A 26,487-nucleotide genomic window follows, 5' to 3' on the forward strand; every position below is an offset into this window, starting at 1 on the left:
ATCTGTCAACATGACCAGAGTGGAGGAAGAGAAACAAGCCATATAGGATCACAATGAGTTCTTCCCCTTTTCTTTTTCAGGATCCCATGTCACAAACAACCTTTCTTTCCAACGACCTTTCAATGTCATGATAATAACAGCCTTTGCAGGATTTGTAGCCGTCGTGGTCCTTGTTGGAATAATCAGAAGGAAACGTCATCACAAGTAAGAGATTCTTATTAGCTTGTTAAAAGAAAAGTTGATGGCTATTTGACATATTTGGTAATTTAATTAATCAATTCCTTTGTTATGGAGGTACTGTAATAATATAATGTAAGTTCAATCTCAAATAGCAATCTGATCTACAATTGATATAGAGAACTATGGGACTCAGAAATATGCGGTAGGCTATACTTTAGGTCCAAGATTTGTTTGTGCTCGCTTGCCAACTAAATGTCAAGGGTGTGACTATGAGTGACAAAGAGCTGGCAAGAGAGCATGAACAGATCTAACTGAAGTCATATGAAATACATGAGGGTGTGACATAGGCTACTTGACCTACATTCAAGTCTGACTCGATAAGGTTAATGTAGGTCACTAATAACTGAACTGTTTAGGGTTTTCACTTCCTGCCTTGTCAAAAATTAGTGTTGGAACAAAACATGCATGCAGCCACGCACAAACACACATAATAATTTGTTCCAGAAAGCATCTGTTGTGTAAAACTATGTTATGCTACATTCATTCACTGGTCTTCTCTTCTTTTACACAGCAGGAGAACAAAGCAGAAAGCGGTGTACACCTTTAAAGAGGTGATGCAACATCTTTTCTGTCAGGGCTGTTACTGCTTGATGTTTTTTTTTTTTTTACCTTTATTTAACCAGGCAAGTCAGTTAAGAACACATTCTTATTTTCAATAACGCCCTGGGAACAGTGGGTAAACTGCCTGTACCTTGTCAGCTCGGAGGTTTGAACTCACAACCTTCTGGTTATAGTCCAACGCTCTAACCACTAGGCTACCCTGCTGCCCCAGGGTAGCCTAGTTACCTGGAGTCGTAAGACTGTCAGGGCTGTTACTGCTTCTTCTGTTACCTGGAGTCATAAGACTGTCAGGGCTGTTACTGCTTGATGTTACCTGGAGTCGTAAGACTGTCAGGGCTGTTACTGCTTGATGTTACCTGGAGTCGTAAGACTGTCAGGGCTGTTACTGCTTGATGTTACCTGGAGTCGTAAGACTGTCAGGGCTGTTACTGCTTGATGTTACCTGGAGTCGTAAGACTGTCAGGGCTGTTACTGCTTGATGTTACCTGGAGTCGTAAGACTGTCAGGGCTGTTACTGCTTGATGTTAAATAAGACTGTCAGGGCTGTTACTGCTTGATGTTACCTGGAGTATAAGACTGTCAGGGCTGTTACTCTTGATGTTACCTGGAGTCGTAAGACTGTCAGGGCTGTTACTGCTTGATGTTACCTGGAGTCAAGACTGTCAGGGCTGTTACTGCTTGATGTTACCTGGAGTCGTAAGACTGTCAGGGCTGTTATTGCTTGATGTTACCTGGAGTCATAAGACTGTCAGGGCTGTTACTGCTTCTTCTGTTACCTGGAGTCATAAGACTGTCAGGGCTGTTACTGCTTGATGTTACCTGGAGTCATAAGACTGTCAGGGTTGTTATTGCTTGATGTTACCTGGAGTCATAAGACTGTCAGGGCTGTTACTGCTTCTTCTGTTACCTGGAGTCGTAAGACTGTCAGGGCTGTTACTGCTTGTTGTTACCTGGAGTCATAAGACTGTCAGGGCTGTTACTGCTTGATGTTAGCTGGAGTCGTAAGACTGTCAGGGCTGTTACTGCTTCTTCTGTTACCTGGAGTCATAAGACTGTCAGGGCTGTTACTGCTTGATGTTACCTGGAGTCGTAAGACTGTCAGGGCTGTTACTGCTTGATGTTACCTGGAGTCATAAGACTGTCAGGGCTGTTACTGCTTGATGTTACCTGGAGTCGTAAGACTGTCAGGGCTGTTACTGCTTGCTGTTACCTGGAGTCATAAGACTGTCAGGGCTGTTACTGCTTCTTCTGTTACCCGGAGTCGTAAGACTGTCAGGGCTGTTACTGCTTCTTCTGTTACCCGGAGTCATAAGACTGTCAGGGCTGTTACTGCTTGATGTTACCTGGAGTCGTAAGACTGTCAGGGCTGTTATTGCTTGATGTTACCTGGAGTCATAAGACTGTCAGGGCTGTTACTGCTTGATGTTACCTGGAGTCATAAGACTGTCAGGGCTGTTACTGCTTGATGTTACCTGGAGTCGTAAGACTGTCAGGGCTGTTATTGCTTGATGTTACCTGGAGTCATAAGACTGTCAGGGCTGTTACTGCTTGCTGTTACCTGGAGTCATAAGACTGTCAGGGCTGTTACTGCTTATTCTGTTACCTGGAGTCATAAGACTGTCAGGGCTGTTACTGCTTGATGTTACCTGGAGTCGTAAGACTGTCAGGGCTGTTATTGCTTGATGTTACCTGGAGTCATAAGACTGTCAGGGCTGTTACCTGGAGTCGTAAGACTGTCAGGGCTGTTACTGCTTGATGTTACCTGGAGTCGTAAGACTGTCAGGGCTGTTACTGCTTGATGTTACCTGGAGTCATAAGACTGTCAGGGCTGTTACTGCTTGATGTTACCTGGAGTCATAAGACTGTCAGGGCTGTTACTGCTTATTCTGTTACCTGGAGTCATAAGACTGTCAGGGCTGTTACTGCTTGATGTTACCTGGAGTCGTAAGACTGTCAGGGCTGTTATTGCTTGATGTTACCTGGAGTCATAAGACTGTCAGGGCTGTTACCTGGAGTCGTAAGACTGTCAGGGCTGTTACTGCTTGATGTTACCTGGAGTCATAAGACTGTCAGGGCTGTTACTGCTTGATGTTACCTGGAGTCATAAGACTGTCAGGGCTGTTACTGCTTGATGTTACCTGGAGTCATAAGACTGTCAGGGCTGTTACTGCTTGATGTTACCTGGAGTCGTAAGACTGTCAGGGCTGTTATTGCTTGATACCTGGAGTCATAAGACTGTCAGGGCTGTTATTGCTTGCTGTTACCTGGAGTCGTAAGACTGTCAGGGCTGTTACTGCTTCTTCTGTTACCCGGAGTCATAAGACTGTCAGGGCTGTTACTGCTTCTTCTGTTACCCGGAGTCATAAGACTGTCAGGGCTGTTACTGCTTCTTCTGTTACCTGGAGTCGTAAGACTGTCAGGGCTGTTACTGCTTGCTGTTACCTGGAGTCATAAGACTGTCAGGGCTGTTACTGCTTGATGTTACCTGGAGTCGTAAGACTGTCAGGGCTGTTATTGCTTGATGTTACCTGGAGTCATAAGACTGTCAGGGCTGTTACTGCTTGATGTTACCTGGAGTCGTAAGACTGTCAGGGCTGTTATTGCTTGCTGTTACCTGGAGTCATAAGACTGTCAGGGCTGTTATTGATTTGCTGTTACCTGGAGTCATAAGACTGTCAGGGCTGTTACTGCTTGATGTTACCTGCAGTCATAAGACTGTCAGGGCTGTTATTGCTTGATGTTATCTGGAGTCATAAGACTGTCAGTGCTGTTACCTGGAGTCATAAGACTGTCAGGGCTGTTATTGCTTGCTGTTACCTGTAATGGTAAGGCATCTGCAGACTATGCTCTATCACATTTTCAATTGAATTTGCCAACATTTACAAATATTTCCAAAGCCCCATATGAGATTTTACAGTGTAATATGTTGACATATTGTTAATGTCTTTGTAGGTGGAGCAACAGGACATTGAGCCCTACAGCACGTTCACAAGGAGAGACAATGGGCTTTACTCAACTCTCCAGCTGACACCTTCTAACCCCTGACCTCTGGCACCGTTGACCAATGTTCGACATGGCATTAGACACCTTTTTCTATCACTAGGGTTAAATACTATTTCACCAGCCCTGGATATACAACTGTACAGTATATCTTGATTACTGTAATGCCCCTATTTTTACAGCTGATACACTGACTTTATATAGTTCCATTGATTGGTTACTGACACCTGGCTGAATAGGTCCTGTACTGTAGATAGTCTTCTGTTGCTGTGAATATCAGCACTTACTGTATGACTCATGTACATTCTGTTAGGTAGAACCAATGTTCCTGTGGACAGATGTGATCATGTGCATTTCCACCAGGTGTCAGTGTTTTGGATTGGTAAAAGATATCACAACATGCTCCGTGACAATGTATTGTCCTTGCGTTCAATGTTCCATCTCCATGTATCATATAGGCCTTACATGATTTGACTAAATGTTAGTTTAGAGATGTAACGACTTAAACCGTCCATTAAAACTTTTTCCAAACATGCATAAGCATGTTTAGCATAATAAATCAAACCTGTCCTGAAACTGTACACACGTGAAAGAGCATTAAAACTTGTAAGCAGTGCGTAACTGGCAGCAGGGAAGTCAGGCGCAGGAGAGCAGAAATGGGTAACAGCCGGAGCACTTTAATGATGCAAAAACAAACGGCACCCAGAACAGCAAAATACAGGTTGAAACAAGTCGCCAACCACTCAGAAATGCACCAAACACTTAAAACAAATAATTCCACACACAGACATGGGGGAAACAGAGGGTTATATACACGTCAAATAATGAGGGAATGTAAGCCAGGTGTGTGGGAAAACAAGACAAAACAAATAGAAAATGAAAGGTGGATTGAATTTATGGCTAGAAACTGTGTCGACCGCCAAACGCCGCCCAAACAAGGAGAGTAACCGACTTCGGCGGAAGTCGTGACAAAATACTACCTGAAAACGCTCAGCATTCAGCTGTGTATGATGTTCGTCGATGGAAGGATCGGACCAAGGTGCAGCGTGGTAGGCGTACATCTTTCTTTTTTATTGATGACACCGAGAAAAAAAAATATATATACAAAACGCAGAGTTCTGTAGGGCTGGGAAGCAACAGTACAAAAACAAGATCCCACAAACTAAAGGTGGAAAAAGGCTGCCTAAGGTGATCTCCAATCAGAGACAACGATAGACAGCTGCCTCTGATTATCATACACACCATACCCGGCCAACAAAGAAATAGAAAACAGATTGCCCACCCTAGTCACACCCTGATTTAACCAAATAGAGAATTAAAAGGATCTCTACGGTCAGGGCGTGACACTGACTGGTCCTGGTGGACAAAAATACATTTTTTTTAAAGTGTCAAGGTAGGTTCATTTCCTGTTATTAACCTGTAGGACCAGATATAACCATCACTTACATACACTTGATATAAACCCCCCTCAGTCTTGAAGAGCTGTCAGAATCTATCATTGTTGCTAGAGCAGGGAAGATGAGCTCTTGACACGCAGTTTATTATATGTAGTGGTTGTACTGCAGAGCCCAAGGGATGTATTGTCATTGTGAAAGTAACACAGAAAATAGAATACAGTTACACAGCCGAGAGGAAGTGGTGCCATCACAAGATTATGTGACTGGATACAACCTGTCAAAGGACCATCACTTTGGTTTGACTTTTGTTCTACATTTGGTCCAAGCAGAAAATATTGGACCAGCGTCTGGTTCCGCAGTGTGTCATTATGTGTGGAAGACATGCCTTGAGGCTTTCTCTGCTTCTGCTGGTGTGTGTGTGCACAGTCTTTGAACGTAAGATTAGTCCTTTCCTCAAACAAACACAAAGCATGCACAACACTGAAAGAGGTCCTGTCCTCTGATATTAGTGAACTGTTCATGCCATCAGCATTACCTTGTATATCAATAGGAGTTCCACTCAGCACAATTTGAACTGCATTCAGGGAAGCAGCAACATTTGATTCAGAATATTCTCATTAATTTATAAATGTGTAATTTTTTTTTAATACACCTTTCTCTAATGCAACAAATTGTGCATTGCAATTGTTATGCTAGTCAATGCAAAATAAACATTTTAATTTATAAAATATACTCACAACCCATGTCCCTTCATTTGTACAGAGATTCAAGTAGAAACATTGGAAACAGGAGCAGATTTGGGAACTTGCCTGCCCAAACCATTAACGACATTATTTATGTAATATGTAAGCTAGAGTGATAGGTAGTGGGAATGACTGTCTAGTGTCATATCTGACCAAAAAAAATATTGGTACAGACAACACTTGTGACCCCAGAGTCACACTACAGATAGAGAGTGGTGGAGTGTTTCTACACATCACCAACATACAACCATCTGATGAAGGGAACTACACCTTGTAGAATAATAGTGAAGACATCAAAACTATGAAATAACACATGGAATCATAGCATCCAAAAAAAAAGAATCTAAATATATTTACAATTCTTCAAAGTAGCCATCCTTTGCCTTGATGACAGCTTTGCACACTCTTGGCAGTCTCTCAACCAGCTTCATGGAGGTAGTCACTTGGAATGCGTTTTCAACAGTCTTGAAGGAGTTGCCACATATGCTGAGTACTGGTTGGCTGCTTTTCCTTCACTCTGCGGTCCAAGTCATCCTAAACCATTTCAATTGGTTTGAGGTCAGGTCATCTGATGCAGCACTCCATCACTCTCCTTCTTGGTCAAATAGTCCTTATACAACGTGGAGGTGTGTTGGGTCATTGTCCTGTTGTAAAACAAATGATAGTGGGACTAAGCACAAACCAGATGGGATAGCGTATCGTTGCAGAATGCTGAGGTAGCCTTGCTGGTTAAGTATGCCTTGAATTCTGAATAAATCACTGACCATGTCATCAGCAAAGCACCCCCACACGCTTCATCCGTTCACCTACTCTGCGTCTCACAAAGACACGGCGGTTGGAGCCAAAAATCTTCCTTTCCTGGGGCGGTCCTCATGAGAGCCAGTTTCATCAAAGCGCTTGATTTTTGCGACTGTACTTGAAGTTCTTGAAATGTTCCAGATTGAATGAGCTTCATGTCTTAAAGTAACGATGGACTGTCGTTTCTCTTTGCTTATTTGAGCTGTTCTTGCCATAATATGGACTTGGTCTTTTACCAAATAGGGCTCTCTTTTGTATACCACACCTACCTTGTCACAACACAACTGATTGGCTCAAACACATTAAGGAAAGAAATTCCACAAATTAACAAGGCACACCTGTTAATTTAAATGCATTCCAGGTGACTACTTCATGAAGCTGGTTGAGAAAATGCCAAGAGTTTGCAAAGCTGTAATGAAGGCAAAGGGTGGCTACTTTGAAGAATCTCAAATAAAATAAAATATTTTGATTTGTTTAACAGTTTTTTGGTAACTACATGATTCCATGTGTTATTTCATAGTTTTGATGTCTTCACTATTATTCTACAACTTAGAAAATAGTAAAAATAAAGAAAAACCCTTGAATGAGTAGGGGTGTCCAAACTTTTGACTGGAACTGTGTATGCATGCATGTGTGTAGTACCAGAGCGAACCATAGTATTACTATGGCTCCCTCTGGTTTTAGTGTTGCTGAACAGTAGAGCCAGGCCACGAGTGTCTGTCACCTCCACAGCAACATGCATTATTAAATCAGTCATTTTAATTCCTGTGGTTTTTTTAAAGAAACAAAAAAAGGGAAATAAAACTGCTGTTCCACTAGGTGTCGCTGTGCTATATTTGAAAAAGGACTGTCACGGCGCTATGAACGGATAGTGATGCAACATTTCTGAAGTAAAAATTCCAGAAAAGTGTCCTGTCTGATGACATATGTGAATGCTTTATATTTGTGTAAGAGCATTGCGTCATCTGATTGTACTGAATTATCTCCATACTTTAGATTTACCGTTGAGCTTGTAACATATTTTATAGGGTCTATATTCTGTACTGTAGACTACATCAATTGTTAAGAAATATGTGTTTCAGAAATGATCATCTTTGTCTTTTCACTGTGTCTGTTTTTATGTTACATTCGATACTGTTACGAATCCCTTTTGGCCCGACAGTCTAGGGGGGATGGTAATGAGACTCGTAACATAACTCATGCAAATTATTATTGTGACAAAGGAAAAGTGTGAACGAAATAAGCACGACAACTGAAATCTACCGTCAAACTCTAGGTTTATTTATAAACACACGGTAATGGGGGGAGCAGGAAAAGGGGCTGAGCTGGACCCAAGGAAAGAAACAATAAGTATTCAAAAACACCCCTAAGCTAGACTAGCCTACTTTAACAACAGCTAACTAACTAACCAAAAATACAGTGGGTGGTCCGCCCAGTTCTAACTAGTGTATTTAACAAAGTTCACCTACGGGTAGTGTATGCCCATGGGCGACTTGTCTTGGTTTCCCCTTTTCCACCAGCAATCAAACACAAACACCATAACCAAAAACAATACTCACAGGTGATGACAAAGTGCTATGAGGTGCTTAAACAAAAGAGAGGTTACGACACAAAGCGAGAGTGAAACACAGAGACCTACAGACATGGCATTTACAGAGAGATTGAGCTGAGCTCTAGAACAAACAAATGATGGGGTTTTTAAACCATGGGGAAAGAACTGTGATAGGTTTAGGAAATATGAGGAGGTGTGTCTTCTGATTGATGATTGATTGTTGACTGATTGGGGAGTGATGATTTTCACCTGTGAGGGGAGAAGGAGAGAAAAGAAACACACACACAGGATACACACACACACAGGATAACTGTATCCGTAACAGATACATAAGTGTTGAGATGCAGCTGGAATCATCCTCTGGTTGAGTGAGACAGCGTCACATGCATCAATGTCACCACAGTAATTTAAGACCACAACTGCTAACCAGAATATTAAACAGGTTCTTCCCAAGATACAATGAAAATGTTTGGTTCAGATATTTGGATTAGAACATACCTTTTTACTCAATTTCCCTGTCAAGTGTTTTTATCGAAACTACATATATGTACACAATTTGCCCCTACAGTGTTGTGACACTGTACACACTGCAGTACAGAAGCCCTGGAGAAGTTTCTCCCGTCTGGCATGGGATTTGCACCAACAGCCTTCTGGTTACTGGCCCGCCTCTCTAAACTAGGCTAAACTAGGCTACTTTCAGTTTTACCAGATAACTCTTAGTACCACCCTTTATACACCCTTTATACAATCACAGGATATCACAGGATATCAAAGTGTACAGTGATTTCTGATAATGAGTGTCTACTGTGAGTATCATTATGACTGCTCTCCTTTCCTGGAATTGGATTCAGTTACTACCGAGGCCACCGAGAGTGGCCCAGAGTATTGTAATAACCCTCTGGTAGTGGATCCTCTTTCATTTTATTCCTTTCTACAGTAACCATGACTCAGACCTTCTCTTGGGCCACTCCCCGAGACACCCTTGGTGATTAGCCATTATTGATGGTGACCCTGGAGTGGGCTCAGGGATTTGAACCAGCAACCTTTCGGTTATTGGCCCAACGCTCTTAACCGCAAGGCTACCTGCCACCCTTAAGGCTGCTCCGAGCAAGACTGTGTTCTGGCGCCGACAGAGATGGCCGCCTCGCTTCGCGTTCCTAGGAAACTATGCAGTTTTTTGTTTTTTTACGTGTTATTTCTTACATTAGTACCTCAGGTCATCTTAGGTTTCATTACATACAGCCGAGAAGAACTACTGTATATAAGATCAGCGTCAACTCACCATCAGTACGACCAAGAATATGTTTTCGCGACGCGGATCCTGTGTTCTGCCTTACAAACAGGACAACGGAATGGATCGCATGCAGCGACCCCAAAAACGACTCAGAAAAAGAGGGAAACGTAGCGGTCTTCTGGTCAGACTACGGAGACGGGCACATCGTGCCCCACTTCCGAGCATTCTTCTTGCCAATGTCCAGTCTCTTGACAACAAGGTTGATGAAATCCGAGCAAGCGTAGCATTCCAGAGGGACATCAGAGACTGTAACGTTCTGTGCTTCACGGAAACATGGCTCACTGGAGAGACGCTATCCAATGCGGTGCAGCCAACCGGTTTCTCCACGCATCGCGCCGACAGAAACAAACACCTTTCTGGTAAGAAGAGGGGTGGGGGTGTATGCCTTATGGCTAACAAGGCATGGTGCGATGAAAGAAACATACAGGAACTCAAATCCTTCTGTTCACCTGATTTAGAATTCCTCACAATCAAATGTAGACCGCATTACCTACCAAGAGAATTCTCTTCGATTATAATCACAGCCGTATATATCCCCCCAAGCAGACACATCGATGGCTCTGAACGAACTTTATTTAACTCTTTGCAAACTGGAAACCATTTATCCGGAGGCTGCATTCATTGTTGTTGGGGATTTTAACAACGCTAATCTGAAAACAAGACTCCCTAAATTTTATCAGCATATCGATTGCGCAACCAGGGGCGGAAAACCTTGGATCACTGTTACTCTAACTTCCGCGACGCATATAAGGCCCTGCCCCGCCCCCTTTCGGAAAAGCTGACCACAACTCCATTTTGCTGATACCTGCCTACAGACAAAAGCTAAAAAAGAAGCTCCCACGCTGAGGTCTGTCCAACGCTGGTCCGACCAAGCTGACTCCACACTCCAAGACTGCTTCCATCACGTGGACTGGGACATGTTTCGTATTGCGTCAAATAACAACATTGACGAATACGCTGATTCGGTGTGCGAGTTCATTAGAACGTGCGTTGAAGATGTCGTTCCCATAGCAACGATTAAAACATTCCCTAACCAGAAACCTTGGATTGATGGCAGCATTCGTGTGAAACTGAAAGCGCGAACCACTGCTTTCAATCAGGGCAAGGTGTCTGGTAACATGACTGAATACAAACAATGCAGCTATTCCCTCCGTAAGGCTATCAAACAAGCTAAGCGTCAGTACAGAGACAAAGTAGAATCCAAATTCAATGGCTCAGACACAAGAGGCATGTGGCAGGGTCTACAGTCAATCACGGACTACAGGAAGAAATCCAGCCCAGTCACGGACCAGGATGTCTTGCTCCCAGGCAGACTAAATAACTTTTTTGCCCGCTTTGAGGACAATACAGTGCCACTGACACTGCCTGCAATGGAAAAATGCGGTCTCTCCTTCACTGCAGCCGAGGTGAGTAAAACATTTAAACGTGTTAACCCTCGCAAGGCTGCAGGCCCAGACGGCATCCCCAGCCGCGCCCTCAGAGCATGCGCAGACCAGCTGGCTGGTGTGTTTACGGACATATTCAATCAATCCCTATACCAGTCTGCTGTTCCCACATGCTTCAAGAGGGCCACCATCGTTCCTGTTCCCAAGAAAGCTAAGGTAACTGAGCTAAACGACTACCGCCCGTAGCACTCACTTCCGTCATCATGAAGTGCTTTGAGAGACTAGTCAAGGACCATATCACCGCCACCCTACCTGACTCCCTAGACCCACTCCAATTTGCTTACCGCTCAAATAGGTCCACAGACGATGCAATCTCAACCACACTGCACACTGCCCTAACCCATCTGGACAAGAGGAATACCTATGTGAGAATGCTGTTCATCGACTACAGCTCGGCATTCAACACCATAGTACCCTCCAAGTTCGTCATCAAGCTCGAGACCCTGGGTCTCGACCCCGCCCTGTGCAACTGGGTACTGGACTTCCTGACGGGCCGCCCCCAGGTGGTGAGGGTAGGTAACAACATCTCCTCCCCGCTGATCCTCAACACTGGGGCCCCACAAGGGTGCGTTCTGAGCCCTCTCCTGTACTCCGTGTTCACCCACGACTGCGTGGCCACGCACGCCTCCAACTCAATCATCAAGTTTGCGGACGACACAACAGTGGTAGGCTTGATTACCAACAACGACGAGACGGCCTACAGGGAGGAGGTGAGGGCCCTCGGAGTGTGGTGTCAGGAAAATAACCTCACACTCAACGTCAACAAAACTAAGGAGATGATTGTGGACTTCAGGAAACAGCAGAGGGAACACCCTCCTATCCACATCGATGGAACAGTAGTGGAGAGAGTAGCAAGTTAAGTTCCTCGGCATACACATCACAGACAAACTGAATTGGTCCACTCACACAGAGACAGCATCGTGAAGAAGGCGCAGCAGCGCCTCTTCAACCTCAGGAGGCTGAAGAAATTCGGCTTGTCACCAAAAGCACTCACAAACTTCTACAGAGGCACAATCGAGAGCATCCTGGCGGGCTGTATCACCGCCTGGTACGGCAACTGCTCCGCCCTCAACCGTAAGGCTCTCCAGAGGGTAGTGAGGTCTGCACAACGCATCATCGGGGGCAAACTGCCTGCCCTCCAGGACACCTACACCACCCGATGTTACAGGAAGGCCATAAAGATCATCAAGGACATCTACCACCCGAGCCACTGCCTGTTCACCCCGCTATCATCCAGAAGGCGAGGTCAGTACAGGTGCATCAAAGCTGGGACCGAGAGACTGAAAAACAGCTTCTATCTCAAGGCCATCAGACTGTTAAACAGCCACCACTAACATTGAGTGGCTGCTGCCTACACACTGACACTGACTCAACTCCAGCCACTTTAATAATGGGAATTGATGGGAAATGTTGTAAATATATCACTAGCCACTTTAAACAATGCTACCTTATATAATGTTACTTACCCTACATTATTCATCTCATATGCATACCTATATACTGTACTCTATATCATCGACTGCATCCTTATGTAATACATGTATCACTAGCCACTTTAACTATGCCACTTTGTTTACATACTCATCTCACATGTATATACTGTACTCGATACCATCTACTGTATCTTGCCTATGCTGCTCTGTACCATCACTCATTCATATATCCTTATGTACATATTCTTTATCCCCTTACACTGTGTATAAGACAGTAGATTAGGAATTGTTAGTTAGATTACTTGTTGGTTATTACTGCATTGTCGGAACTAGAAGCACAAGCATTTCGCTACACTCGCATTAACATCTGCTAACCATGTGTATGTGACAAATAAGATTTGATTTGAAATGGTCAAATTACAGAGTGATGGGATTATACTGTAATAGGACATGCAGTTTATGTTGTAATAAAATGTACCATTACAATTACAACCCAATTATGATAATAAAATGAACTATATTATACTCAGTGGTGGACCTAATTGTCATACTTAACGATACCATAATCAAAAATTTAAGTAAAAGTGAAAGTCAACCAGTAAAATACTTACTTGAGTAAAAGTATTTGAATTTAAGTATAATTAAGTGTGGCAGCAGGTAGCCTAGTGGTTAGAACGTTGTGCCAGTAACCAAAAGGTTGCTGGATCGAATCCCTGAGCTGACAAGGCTAAAATCTGGCGTTCTGCAGCTGAACAAGGCAGAACGACACTGTTCCCCGGTAGGCTCTCATTGTAAGTAAGAATTTGTTCTTAACTGACTTGCCTAGTTAAACAAAGGTAAAAACAATAATTAAGTATCAAATGTAAATGTAATTGCTAAAATATACTTAAGTAGCTAAAATAAAAGTATAAATAATTTATAATTCCTTATATTAAGCAAACCAGACAACATTTACAAACAAAAGGTGTGTGTTTAGTGAGTCCGTCAGATATTCTCGAGAATTTGACCATTTTCCTGTCCTGCTAAACATTCAAAATATAACGAGTACCTTTGGGTGTCAGGGACAATGTATGGGAGTAAAAAGTACCTTATTTTATTTAGGAATGTAGTGGAGTAAAAGTTATCAAAAAATAAATAGAAAAGTAAAGTACAGATACGCCCAAAAACTGCTGAAGTAGCACATGATAGTATTTTTACACAACTGGTTATACTAATGTGATGTTAACATCACCTTCAATTAATGAAGTCACATAAGTATCTAAAGAGCTTTCAGTTTCACTTGTGTAATGCAACTAGTGTTTTCTACCTACTGGGGCAGTGGACTTCCCCCTTTTGCTATGACATTCAGACACAGTCACTCACTACACATCTCCTAGGAAGAGGAAATTCCACAACCCCTAACACCAGACTAACAATGGAGACCAGCAACCACAAGGATGAGAATCTGGGAACTTCCTACTGACACAATTACCAGAACAACACTTAATGTGAGAAGCATGTTGAAGAAACTCTGTGAACCCCTATGATAGACACACTACTTACTGTAATAGATTTCAAATTTTGAAAATGTCTCACTCATAGAATGCTCACCTTATTACCATAACACAGAGTCATCATTTCCCACATTGTAAAATGTTTTTGTACAGTACCAGTCAAAAGTTTGGACACCTACTCATATAAGGGTTTTAATTTATTTTTACTATTTTATAAATTGCAGAATAATGGTGAAGAAATCAAAACTATGAAATGACACATATCATGTAGTAACCAAAAAAGTATATAATATATTTGAGATTTGAGATTCTTCAAAGTAGCCATCCTTTGCCTTGACAGCTTTGCACACTCTTGGCATTCTCTCAACCAGCTTCATGAGGTAGTCACCTGGAATGCATTTGAATTAACACGTGTGCCTTGTTAAAAGTTAATTTGTGGAATTTCTTGACTTAATGCATTTCAGCCAATCAGTGTTTTTGTGACAAGGTAGGTGTGGTTTACAGATGATAGCCCTATTTAGTAAAATACCAAGTCCATTTTATGGCAAGAACAGCTCAAATAAGCAAAGAGAAATGACAGTCCATCATTACTTTTAGACATGGAGGTCAATCTATCTGGAAAATTGAGAACTTTTAATGTTAATTCAAGTGCAGTCACAAAAACCCTCAAGCACTATGATGAAACTGGCTCTAATGAGGACCGCCACAGGAAAGGAAGACCCATAGATAAATTCATTACAGTTACCAGCCTCAGAAACTGCAGCCCAAATAAACGCTTCACAGAGTTCAAGTAACACACATATCTCAACATCCACTATTCAGAGGAGACTGCATGAGTCACGCCTTCATGGTCAAATTGCTGCTAAGAAATCACTACTAAAGGACACCAATAATAATAATAATAATAAGAGACTTGCTTAGGCCAATAAACAAGCATTTGACATTAGACCGGTGGAAATCTGTTCTTTGGTCTGGTGAGTACAAATTTTAGATTTTTGGTTCCAACCACCGTATCTTTGTGAGACACAGAGTTAGTGAACGGATGATCTCCGCATGTGTGGTTCCCACCGTGAAGCGTGGAGGTGTGAGGGTGCTTTGCTGGTGACACTGTGATTTATTTTGAATTCAAGGCACACTTAACCAGCATGGCTACCACAGCATTCTGCAGCGATATGCCATCCCATCTGGCTTCCGCTTAGTGGGACTATCATTTGTTTTTCAACAGGACAATGACCCAACACACCTCCAGGCTGTATAAGGGCTATTTGACCAAGAAGGAGAGTGATGGAGTGCTGCATCAGATGATCTCCACAGTCACCCGACCTCTACCCAATTGAATTGGACAGCAGGAAAAGCAGTCAACAAGTGCTCAGCATATGTGGGAACTCCTTCAAGATCGTTGGAAATATCAGGTGAAGCTGGTTGAGAGAATGCCAAGTGTGTGCAAAGCGGTCAAAGGCAAAAGGGTGGCTACTTTGAAAAATCTAAAATATATTTTGATTTGTTTAACACAAATGGTTACTACATGATTCCATATGTGTTACTTCATGTCTTCACTACTATTCTAAAACGTAGAAACTAAAAATAAAGAAAAAGCCTTGAATGATTAGGTGTGTCCAGACTTTTGACTGGTACTGTAGATTGACTAAAATCTATGTTCATCAAGTGTAGTAGGCATGTTTGGTTTCTGGGGTGGAGCATTAGCAGCCAATTGGTTTGGAACTTGCTGTGGTTACAGTCGTCTTTCGATACCTTTAATGTGGTGACCTCTACATTGTAGTTTAGTTTGGTACAGAGTATGTGAACCAAAAAAATGTTACGTCAAAATAAATACATTTCCGCGATTATTTTGTTGCAATGACGTCATTCAGCTTCAGCCTAATGTGCGCCACAAAAAAAAATACTGACAGTTCCTTCTTCCTTGTCATGTATTTTACAGTAGATGTCACGTTGTAATTGGCTACGGCCGGGAACCACTGGGGAACTAGGCTACTCTATACCACCTCAACAATTTATGGGCTTTCCAAAAACGTTATTTCACTCTCGTTGAATTTGACTCACTTCACGTGCAACTAACGAAGCAATATATTATGGTCCAACGTGAGAAACAAAACCATGAGCTTAATTCAACATTCACCAGCTGAGAATGAATACTTTTCTCGTTCTCTTATGCCTGCTCTCTGAAGGTAAATTGTTTTCCATGGCTTCTGACTAGGGGTTGATTCTGCTCATATAAGATGAGATGGGTTAGGTAAACAACATTTCCCACGTTTGACAGGTTATTGATTTCTGTATGTAGGCTAAACTTGTTTTATTTATTTACCTGTTAACTTGCCTTCTTCCATTTCTAGCCGTCTCTGTCAACGTCGTAGCCAGAGGAGACACCAGGGTTGACTTCAATGCCGACGCATCATATACCTGCACCCATGCAGACCCGACAGGTGTGCTGCAAGTCACCTGGCAGAGGCTGTTCAAAGACGACTCGGTGGAGAATCTGGCCACCTACAGCAAGCGGTTTGGAGCTCAAATCATAGACCCGCACCGAGGCAAGGTGGTTTTCACGGAAGCATCTCTCAACTCAACGTCTATTACCGTGAAGAACGTAACATGGGCAGACGAAGCCTGCTATATTTGTTCCTTCAACGTTTACCCGAGTGGATCAAGACGCAAGCAGACGTGTCTTACCGTTCAAGGTATTTAATGCACTGAATAATAACAGTTTTAGGGCGTACCTCTATTGTTCTCTATTCAGTTGAAATTACATCTTAATGTAAGTGATATTGTAACTCGAAATAATATGCACAGGTACAAGCACACCTGGTCAACTAATGATCCAGCCCTTGATTAGACCTAGTTGAATCAGGTGTGCTGGTATAGAAGTGGAAGTCACTGGGGGTATCCTTGGAGATAATATTTTTGGGGAAACACTCTTATCGAGCATTCAAAAGACTTCATAAGTAATACATACGGTGCATTCGGAAAGTATTCAGACCCCTTGACTTTTTGCACATTTTGTTACGTTACAGCCTAAAATTGATTTTTTTTTTTAAAGACTTGCGAAAATGTCTAACCATGTTTTTGCTTTGCCATTATGGGATATCGTGTGTAGATTGAGGAATTTGTATTTATTTACTCTGTTTTAGAATAAATCTGTAACGTAACTGAATGTGAAAAGGGAAGCAGTCTGAATACTTTATGAATGTACTGTAGATGCTTCACTCATACATTTAGAAGCAAAACCAGTACAGGTAATAGAAAAGGTCCTTACATCTGGTGCTCCACCAAATATAGAATAATCCTTTATTCACCCTTTACTGCAGGACATTTACTAAGGAATGATATATCTGAATAATACAGTATGGGCCGTGTAAAGGGTTGTATTAGGGGAATAGAAACACTATAGTTTAGAACACCAGCTAACTTCAACTATAAATCACCATATTGGCATTGTTCCATCACTGGCAGGATTTCCCAAAATTGTCTGAATCCCAAAACTGTCTGAACGACCATGAACTCTGCTGCATTAATAAGGGACATTTGCTGGTGTCAAAACATATGAAAACATGATACATATTTTGAAAGCTATTCTTAATTGATCTGTCTGGTAATATAAGTCATATATAAATAAACTCAACATGATCTAATATTCCCTGTTTCATCTATTCAAAGGTTTATCTGAAGTGAGGGCCACAATGCAAAAAGTCCCCAGCACTGAACCTAAAGCAGACATGGAAGTTGTGGTCAGCTGCTCTGCCACGGGTAAACCAGCACCTTGGATCCAATGGAACTTATCTGCTGCAGCACTCATAAAGACACCTAACAACTGGACTGTCATTAACAAAGACCAAACTGTCACAGCCAATAGCAACATCACCCTCCAACTGTTGCCAGGCTCCGGGGATACGTGGACTGTATCGTAAACAATGGGATGAGGACACAGAGACACGAGCGGGTCCTGCTTCCTATTCTCCCTGGAGAGAGGGAGGTTGAAGAGGGTACGTAATGTTGACGTGTCATATACTTTTAGACCATACACTTTTAGCATGTCAGTACAGAACGGTTCAACTTGAAAACATTGTGAAAACAACATCATCCCTAGCCTTATAAATAGTTTGCCAAATTCTTGATGTTAATAGGAAACATTTCCATTTGGATACATGAATTTGGCATTCTATTTAACAGACTACATCATCCCCAGGGGCATGTCGTGATAGCCTTGTGACCAGCATCATCGTGCAATAGTGCAACATTCTGTTTCCTGAAAACAGAACGCAGCGATTTCAGGCTGGTTCCAAGAGGCTAATGTTGTGATGCTATTAGTGCTGTTAGTAATCTTATCTCACCCGTTGGGTTTAATGTTGACCACCATGGCAAAGCATCACGAGTCACTCCTTTTTTTAAATCACACTGTAGTCAAGTGTTGTGTTGAGTTCTGGGTGGTTTCCAGCCCCTCAGGGAAGCTACGTGATGGATGATATGATTGGATAGATGGGACAGACCATGTTATCAACATGTTATTCAAACTGAATGCATTAGAAAAGAAGGGTGTACAATTCCTTGTCTTTCTCTTCGGAGTAAATGCTGTCTCTCCAAACACATGCTCACTGGAGTTTCATGTTTCACCTTCCAGATGACAAGAGGACATCCTCGTGGGCGGTTGGCATCCCGGTGTTCCTAATCATTTCCCTTTTAGTCATCTTGGGTTGTGTCGAACTTCAAAAGAAAAAAGGTGAGTCCGCACAAGATTATCTGTAATATCTAATATCTTTATTTTAATCGTCTTAGTAAGACAAGTGGAATGAATTGAGTCATCAACTCTATATATGGTTCTGTCTTTTTATGAAATAAACTGAGCAACGCATGGCTTAGAGCTCCGTAATGTTTATGGATTCACTGCAGTACAGTATAGTAACCGTCACATTCTATCTGGCAGGTTGCAGCCAAGCAGCGTTGGCAACCACAGCAGACGAGCAGGACCGTCTTAGGAGCGTTGTGTAAACATCTGTCTGTTGTTGCCGACTGTGCTTATATGCACTGTAGCTGACAGCTGTTTTTGTTGAGGACTGGAGCACCTGTTGTTACTGAGCCTGGATGTTGGACCTTGTTGAATCATTCTTACACAGTCATAAATAAGCTAATTAACACATGTATTATACAAGCCATGATATGGTTAATGCTGTTTAGAGGTACTGAAATGGCACTTTTAGGTTTGAGAGATTGATGACCTCTTGTAGGTGAGTGTTGTGATATGAGGTAGGTTACTTGTTGCCTGGCTACCCAAACTCCTTGCTCCAACCAAATGTTACGCCAAAGGACATTAGTTTCTTCTTTGCAATGAGTCTGGATTTGAGTACCTCCCCAGCTTTTCACCGAATGCCAACACATTCTGGGCCATCTGATTTGTCCAGTAACGATGGGTTGAGTCAGAGCTAGAACACACGTGGGTTAAACAGGGGTTTGAAAATTCATTGGCTGTTACTGTGATTGGTTAGAGACAATCCAATCGCTGGAGACATTGTTTTGTACAACGCCCGTCGTGCCCCTCGTCACCACAAACAACTTCAATAATAACCCTACCCATATTCAGACTAAAGTATGTGGTGAAGGACAAAGCAGTGGGAGAATTTAGTTTGAGTCATCAGGTTAGGTTACCTCATCTATTAGGACAGCACCACCTACTGTTTGACTGTACTTTATTACAACATACACCAAGTAGAATATATTTATCTATTTATTTTATGTTCTAAATAACCAAGTAATTTATTTGATTTCAACCCACTTCAATATGATTGACCTTGTTGCACTTTTGTTCAAGTTAAGTTTACAGTGTATTGTTATTATAAATCTATGGAATAGTCTACAGATAGTTTTGTTGTTCTTCCTGTTATACCAGTGTAATGTGTGAATGTATTTGAGCTCTTAGAATGTAATGATGATAATGCACATTTTTGCTCTTTGATATATCGTCTTGAGTTCCTATTGTTATTTGTTTTGATAATGTATGTTGCTTGTTGTGTTCGATTCCATTTCCACTTGATTTGACACTGTTTATAAAATCAGGCTATTAATCTTGCTTGATCTGTAAAATGTTTGTAATAACCATTTAAAACAGGGCATTTAAAATTGTTTTTAATTATTAAACATTCTTTATATGGATTGTGTTACCACCTGTGAAATAAAACTATATGCTGTATTTAAAAAATTAAAAAAACTGCCCATTGTCACCTTGTTTACAGTAATAACCATTTAAAATCATCACCATTTAAAATCAGGGGTAGGTTGGTGACAGTAATAACCATTTAAAATTTTATAGCTCAGTAATATCACCATTTAAAATCAGGGGCAGGTTGTTATAGTAACATCACCATTTAAAATCAGGGGTAGGTTGTTATAGCTCTGACAGTAATATCACCATTTAAAATCAGGGGTAGGTTGTTATAGCTCCTTGTATACAGTAATATCACTATTTAAAATCAGTGGTAGGTTGTTATAGCTCTGACAGTAATAACCATTTAAAATCAGGGGTAGGTTGTTATAGCTCTGACAGTAATAACCATTTAAAATAATATCACCATTTAAAATCAGGGGTAGGTTGTTATAGCTCTGACAGTAATAACCATTTAAAATCAGGGGTAGGTTGTTATAGCTCTGACAGTAATAACCATTTAAAATCAGGGGTAGGTTGTTATAGCTCTGACAGTAATATCACCATTTAAAATCAGAGGTAGGTTGTTATAGCATTTAAAATCTAGCTCTGACAGTAATAACCATTTAAAATCAGGGGTAGGTTGTTATAGCTCTGACAGTAATAACCATTTAAAACAGTAATATCACCATTTAAAATCAGGGGTAGGTTGTTATAGCTCTGACAGTAATATCACCATTTAAAATCAGGGGCAGGTTGTTATAGCTCTGTTGACAGTAATAACCATTTATAATCAGGGGTAGGTTGTTATAGCTCTGTTGACAGTAATAACCATTTATAATCAGGGGTAGGTTGTTATAGCTCTGACAGTAATAACCATTTAAAATCAGGGGCAGGTTGTTTATGACAGTAATAACCATTTAAAATCAGGGTAGGTTGTTATAGCTCTGACAGTAATAACCATTTAAAATGTTGACAGTAATAACCATTTAAAATCAGGGGTTATTTATAGCTCTGACAGTAATAACCATTTAAAATCAGGTTGTTATAGCTCTGACAGTAATATCACCATTTAAAATCAGGGGGTTGTTATAGCTCTGACAGTAATAACCATTTTGTTATAGCTCTGACAGTAATAACCATTTACAATCAGGGGTAGGTTGTTATAGCTCTGACAGTAATAACCATTTAAAATCAGGGGTAGGTTGTTATAGCTCTGACAGTAATAACCATTTAAAATCAGGGGTAGGTTGTTATAGCTCTGACAGTAATAACCATTTAAAATCAGGGGTAGGTTGTTATAGCTCTGACAGTAGGTTGTTATAGCTCTGTAATAACCATTTAAAACAGTAATAACCATTTAAAATCAGCTCTGACAGGTAGGTTGTTATAGCTCTGACAGTAATAACCATTTAAAATCAGGGGTAGGTTGTTATAGCTCTGACAGTAATAACCATTTAAAATCAGGGGTAGGTTGTTATAGCTCTGACAGTAATAACCATTTAAAATCAGGGGTAGGTTGTTATAGCTCTGACAGTAATAACCATTTAAAATCAGAGGTAGGTTGTTATAGCTCTGACAGTAATAACCATTTAAAATCAGGGGTAGGTTGTTATAGCTCTGACAGTAATAACCATTTAAAATCAGGGGCAGGTTGTTATAGCTCCTTGTTGACAGTAATAACCTCAGGGTAGGTTGTTATAGCTTGGCTGTGTGTGTGTAATATTTGAGCTCCTTTCTGTTTTATGTCCTGAGAAGAGTTCCTTTAACCTTCTCAACTAAAACAATGGTTCTGACATTGGCTTACACTGTTTAAAAATAAAAATAAAGTCTCACCAGCTGAGTTTACTTTTAGCCTGGTGTATGGGGAGGGGCCATATGTGGACACAGAGGAAAATTCAAATTCCCTCTCTTTACTATAATATAACTCAGTTTCACCATGTCTCCTGCACACTACAGCTACCTGTATAGTCCTGTCATTTCTAAAGGTGATCTAATTAGTTTTATGCATCCTGCATTTGTCAGAATTGTTTTCTGAATGTACACAATATTGCTGATACTATTGCTTTCCTTTATGAAATGTAGTGCTTTTCTTGTCACGATCGTCGTATGAAGGAGACCAAGGCGCAGCGTGGTGTGCATTCATTCTCTTTATTAAAAGAATAAACACCGAACAAAATAACAAACTAAACGTGAAGCTATACAATATAGTGCTGACAGGTTAAGCAAAGCTACTACTAGTTATTTCAAGCCTGTGTATTTTATGAATATATTCTGTATTTAAAATCAGGGATAGGTTGTTATAGCTCTGCACCAGGCTCACTTGGCTGTGTGTGTAATATACACATAGTCAAGATCCCACATCAGAAAGTGGGGGAAAAGGGCTACCTAAATATGATCCCCAATCAGAGACAACGATAAACAGCTGTCTCTGATTGGGAACCATATCAGGCCAACATAGATATACAAAACCCCTAGACCTACAAAAACCCTAGACATACAAAAACTAGAGTACCCACCCTCGTCACACCCTGACCTAACCAAAATATATAGAAAAACAGAGATATCTAAGGTCAGGGCGTGACATTTTTACAGCAGTTCAAACCTGTATTGCACTACATTCGTGATTTTATTTAAATAGCTATAGTCCATTTAACGCATTAATGTTTCTTATAAAAACATTGAATGTTAGCTGGAGACTGGTACTCAGGCTAGTCCATTTTCCCCTTGACACATGAATATCTTACATGTCTTTCCCACACACACTTGGTTGTGCATGCTGGCTGCACATGTATCATATACGTACAAATCAAATCTGCTTGCTGTGGGGAACATAGTTCAGACGCCACCCTTATCTTTGATTTCACACTCAATTTGCTGGGTCAATCAACCGGCTGTAGGGAGAGACTTACTTCACAGCTACATCTTTGAGCAAGCAATGGTACTGACACACACACACGAGAAAACCTTCATATAGGTGAAGTTAATCTCACCATTAGATTCACTTAGCTTGATGATACATCATGTTATTACCTCCAACCTTGCAACGATGTTTTCCTGATCCTGTTCTGTGTTTACTTTCACTTTCACTAGACGAGGGGTTGTGGAGAGACTAGCAACTGTCCTTTTCTCTGTGGGAGGAGCTCACAACACAAAATTGGCCAACAAGGTTTCTTGAAAAGTTTTTGAACTATAACAACAGAGCTTGTTAGTATTTAAACTATCCAACGGACTACGTTACCATGCCTCCCACAATGCCTCATTTGAAAACGGTTTCTAGTATGAAATACTACTTTGCCACACATTATCCAGAGGTCCATTTACATCACCTTGCCTCACCTGACCACACATTGCTGCCATGGCTCGTGTTAAAAGTTACCTTACTCTTCTGCTGCTATTCCTTCCTGAGGGTGAGTTACATCCGTGTTCATATGAAATACATGATAGGTCTATAGGTCTTAAATGTAAGTTATACAGTTTTATCAATTTCAGAGTTGCGTTTCATTATGATATGTAGATAACTACACGACACTTATAGGTGCATTATGCATAAGTTGTAACTGCAGATAGTCCTTAAAGGAATACATTTAATTCAATAAAAAGTATTATATTTTGAACATTATTGAAGCTAAGGTGTCTTTTTAATTGGTGAATAGCCGGTCCAGTCACCATCAGTATACAAACATCAGCATCTTCCTGTTCTATACTGTAAAACATGCAACTTGTAAAAAGTCCATGGAGCCTAAATATCCCAGTTTCCTGGACATTTGAATTGGGAGGATTCTTTAGCTGACATGGAATACTTCACTGAGCCAATGATTTTTACTCAATTTGAGATTAATCAAAAAACCTGAGTTTGCTGAAACTCTCAGCTTAAAATGCTGTCTTGGCTCAAAATACATGTGTCTTATTAACAAAAATTCAAGTAGTTTGCCTAATTTCAGTTTATGTAACAAAACCATCCATGCTTAGTGTAGAGAATCACTGTACCATCTAAAACACTGTGAAATATATTTTCCAAAACCCAAAAAATATTGTACTTTCAGCTGCAATAAAACTGGAAGCATAGAAATAGCTCACATAAAACCGATCTACCACTTCTTAGACTTGCTGTCAATGAGAATGACAGATATATAATTTCTATAAATTAATTTGTGAATTTGGTCTGGTTGCCCAAAAAGTTACATATTCCAGCATTACATTTGATAGGATTTATTTTAGCCCACCAAGGGCTAGTTTTCCAAGATTCCTTTGAAATGTACAAACATACAGAATGGGAATTGGAAATGACTGATGCAACACTGCATATACCTTTAAATGTATTTCTGCAGTTTAATCCCTTCACAGTGTTCACTGCAGGTTGCTAAAATGTAGCGCTGTATTAGATGTGTGTACTAAATAGCCTGTAACTTTCTTCATGCAGGGCTCTCTCAGCTGGTGAGAACACAGCAGGTTGTCATAGCAACCCTGGGAGAGGATGCTCACTTCAGCTGCAGGCTCATGAAACCCAAAGATGTGCTTCAAGTCACCTGGCAGAAAGTGACACCAGGGGCGACTGAAAATGTGGCCAGCTACAACAAACGATTTGGACCAGTAGTCAACCCACCTTTTCAGAGGAACGTGGAGTTTGAAGACGAGGGACTGCAGAACTGCTCTATTGTCATCAGAGGAGTGTCAAGAGGAGACGAGTCCTGCTACAAGTGTCTGTTTAACGCCTATCCAGAGGGAGCTATCAGTGGCAGGACCTGCCTCCAAATTAATGGTAATATATGATAACTAAGGAGGGGTTTAAGGGACATTACACTCTATAATCCAAATTGTATAATGTGAATTCACTTTAACATTAGACTACTTTTGACGTCTTAAAACAATGTCATGTCCCTTTAAAGCAGGAACAAAGGCCTCCAATGTCTTCCATCCATTGTTCTACCTTGACCTGTGTGTAAATGATTAACCCAGGAACAATTCCCTCAAATTATCATGCATCCATTTGACCTTGATGGACATGAAAACATGATAGTATTTACAATCACTGTGAAGCTGTATGGACCCTCACTCTTCATCACACAAACCAACAACAGTCACACCACTCTGTCCTGTTCTGCTACTGGACGACCTGCTCCTACAGTAACCTGGGACCACGTAGAAAACATCAGTCTAGACAAATCCACCATGGCTGATGTCACCCATCCCAATCAAACAGTCACTGTCACCATAACTGCCATGGTGGCAGCGTCCAGTCTACCTGACAAAGACACCAGGGTCGGGTGTGTAGCATCATCCGTTGGGGTCGTCAAGGATGTCTCCATGGTGATTCCAACTAGGGATCAAGCTTCATTTGCAGGTGAGAAATGGTTAGGGTAAATATCACCATAATATATATTGACATGATCAGGAACATGATGTCATGTGATTTACGGCCTGTGTTCATGATGATGTACTGTCTGTGTTCATGATGAAGTACTGTCTGTGTTCATGATGTTCTGTGATGAAGTACTGCCTGATGTATGTTCTGTGCTGTGTTGATGAAGGTCATGGTGAAATCTGTGTTCATGATGAAGTACTGTCTCTGATGACTGTGTATTTCTGTGCTAGGTCAATCAGGTCTCTGATGGATCAGTGGTGGTTGTTATTCTAATAATGATAGGTCATAATCAACCTATTGACCTGGCTCTTTTCCTATTTAACTTTCAGGTGTAGTGCAGAGCCATATTTAGAGTCGTGGCCAAAAGTTTTGAGAATGACACAAATATTAATTTTCACAAAGTCTGCTGCCTCTGTGTTATGGCAATTTGCATATACTCCAGAATGTTATGAAGAGTGATCAGATGAATTTTAATTAATTGCAAAGTCGCTATTTGCCATTTCCACTGCATTTCAGCCCTGCCACAAAAGGACCAGCTGACATCATGTCAGTGATTCTCTCGTTAACACAGGTGTGAGTTTTGATGAGGACAAGGCTGGAGATCACTCTGTCATGCTGATTGAGTTCGAATAACAGACTGGAAGCTTCAAAAGGAGGGTGATGCTTGGAATCATTTGTTCTTCCTCTGTCTACCATGGTTACCTGCAAGGAAACACGTCCCATCATCATTGCTTTGCACAAAAAGGGCTTCATAGGCAAGGATATTGCAGCCAGTAAGATTGCACCTAAATCAACCATTTATTGGATCATCAAGAACTTCAAGGAGAGCGGTTCAATTGTTGTGAAGAAGGCTTCAGGGCGCCCAAGAAAGTCCAGCAAGCGCCAGGACTGTCTCTTAAAGTTGATTCAGCTGTGGGATCGGGGCACAGGAATGGCAGCGGGCAGGTGTGAGTGCATCTTCACGCACATTGAGGCAAAGTCTTTTGGAAGATGGCCTGGTGTCAAGAAGGGCAGCAAAGAA

General features: G+C 41.2%; 1 protein-coding gene and 1 pseudogene across 1 annotated transcript; both read left to right on the top strand.

The window, feature by feature from the left end:
• The first annotated feature begins 15,913 nt into the window (after nt 1–15,913).
• LOC135531427 (OX-2 membrane glycoprotein-like) lies at nt 15,914–20,012 on the top strand (annotated as a pseudogene).
• Nucleotides 20,013–23,280: 3,268 nt separating this feature from the next.
• On the top strand, nt 23,281–25,499 carry LOC135531429 (OX-2 membrane glycoprotein-like). Its single transcript, XM_064959476.1, has 3 exons — nt 23,281–23,511; nt 24,525–24,863; nt 25,230–25,499. The coding sequence occupies exons 1-3, from the start codon at nt 23,460–23,462 to the stop codon at nt 25,463–25,465; spliced, it is 627 nt and encodes a 208-aa protein (XP_064815548.1). The 5' UTR covers nt 23,281–23,459; the 3' UTR covers nt 25,466–25,499.
• The last annotated feature ends 988 nt before the right edge of the window (nt 25,500–26,487 follow it).

This window comes from Oncorhynchus masou, unplaced genomic scaffold (assembly GCF_036934945.1).
Source record: "Oncorhynchus masou masou isolate Uvic2021 unplaced genomic scaffold, UVic_Omas_1.1 unplaced_scaffold_1586, whole genome shotgun sequence".
NCBI lineage: Eukaryota > Metazoa > Chordata > Actinopteri > Salmoniformes > Salmonidae > Oncorhynchus > Oncorhynchus masou.

Excerpts from the sequence above, each read along its gene's own strand:
- LOC135531429 (XM_064959476.1), top strand. The coding sequence starts at position 23,460 with ATGGCTCGTGTTAAAAGTTACCTTACTCTTCTGCTGCTATTCCTTCCT. Across the intron at positions 23,512-24,524 it reads GCTGCTATTCCTTCCTGAGG|GGCTCTCTCAGCTGGTGAGA; the intron begins GTGAGTTACATC and ends TTCTTCATGCAG. Across the intron at positions 24,864-25,229 it reads GACCTGCCTCCAAATTAATG|TAACCTGGGACCACGTAGAA; the intron begins GTAATATATGAT and ends CTGCTCCTACAG.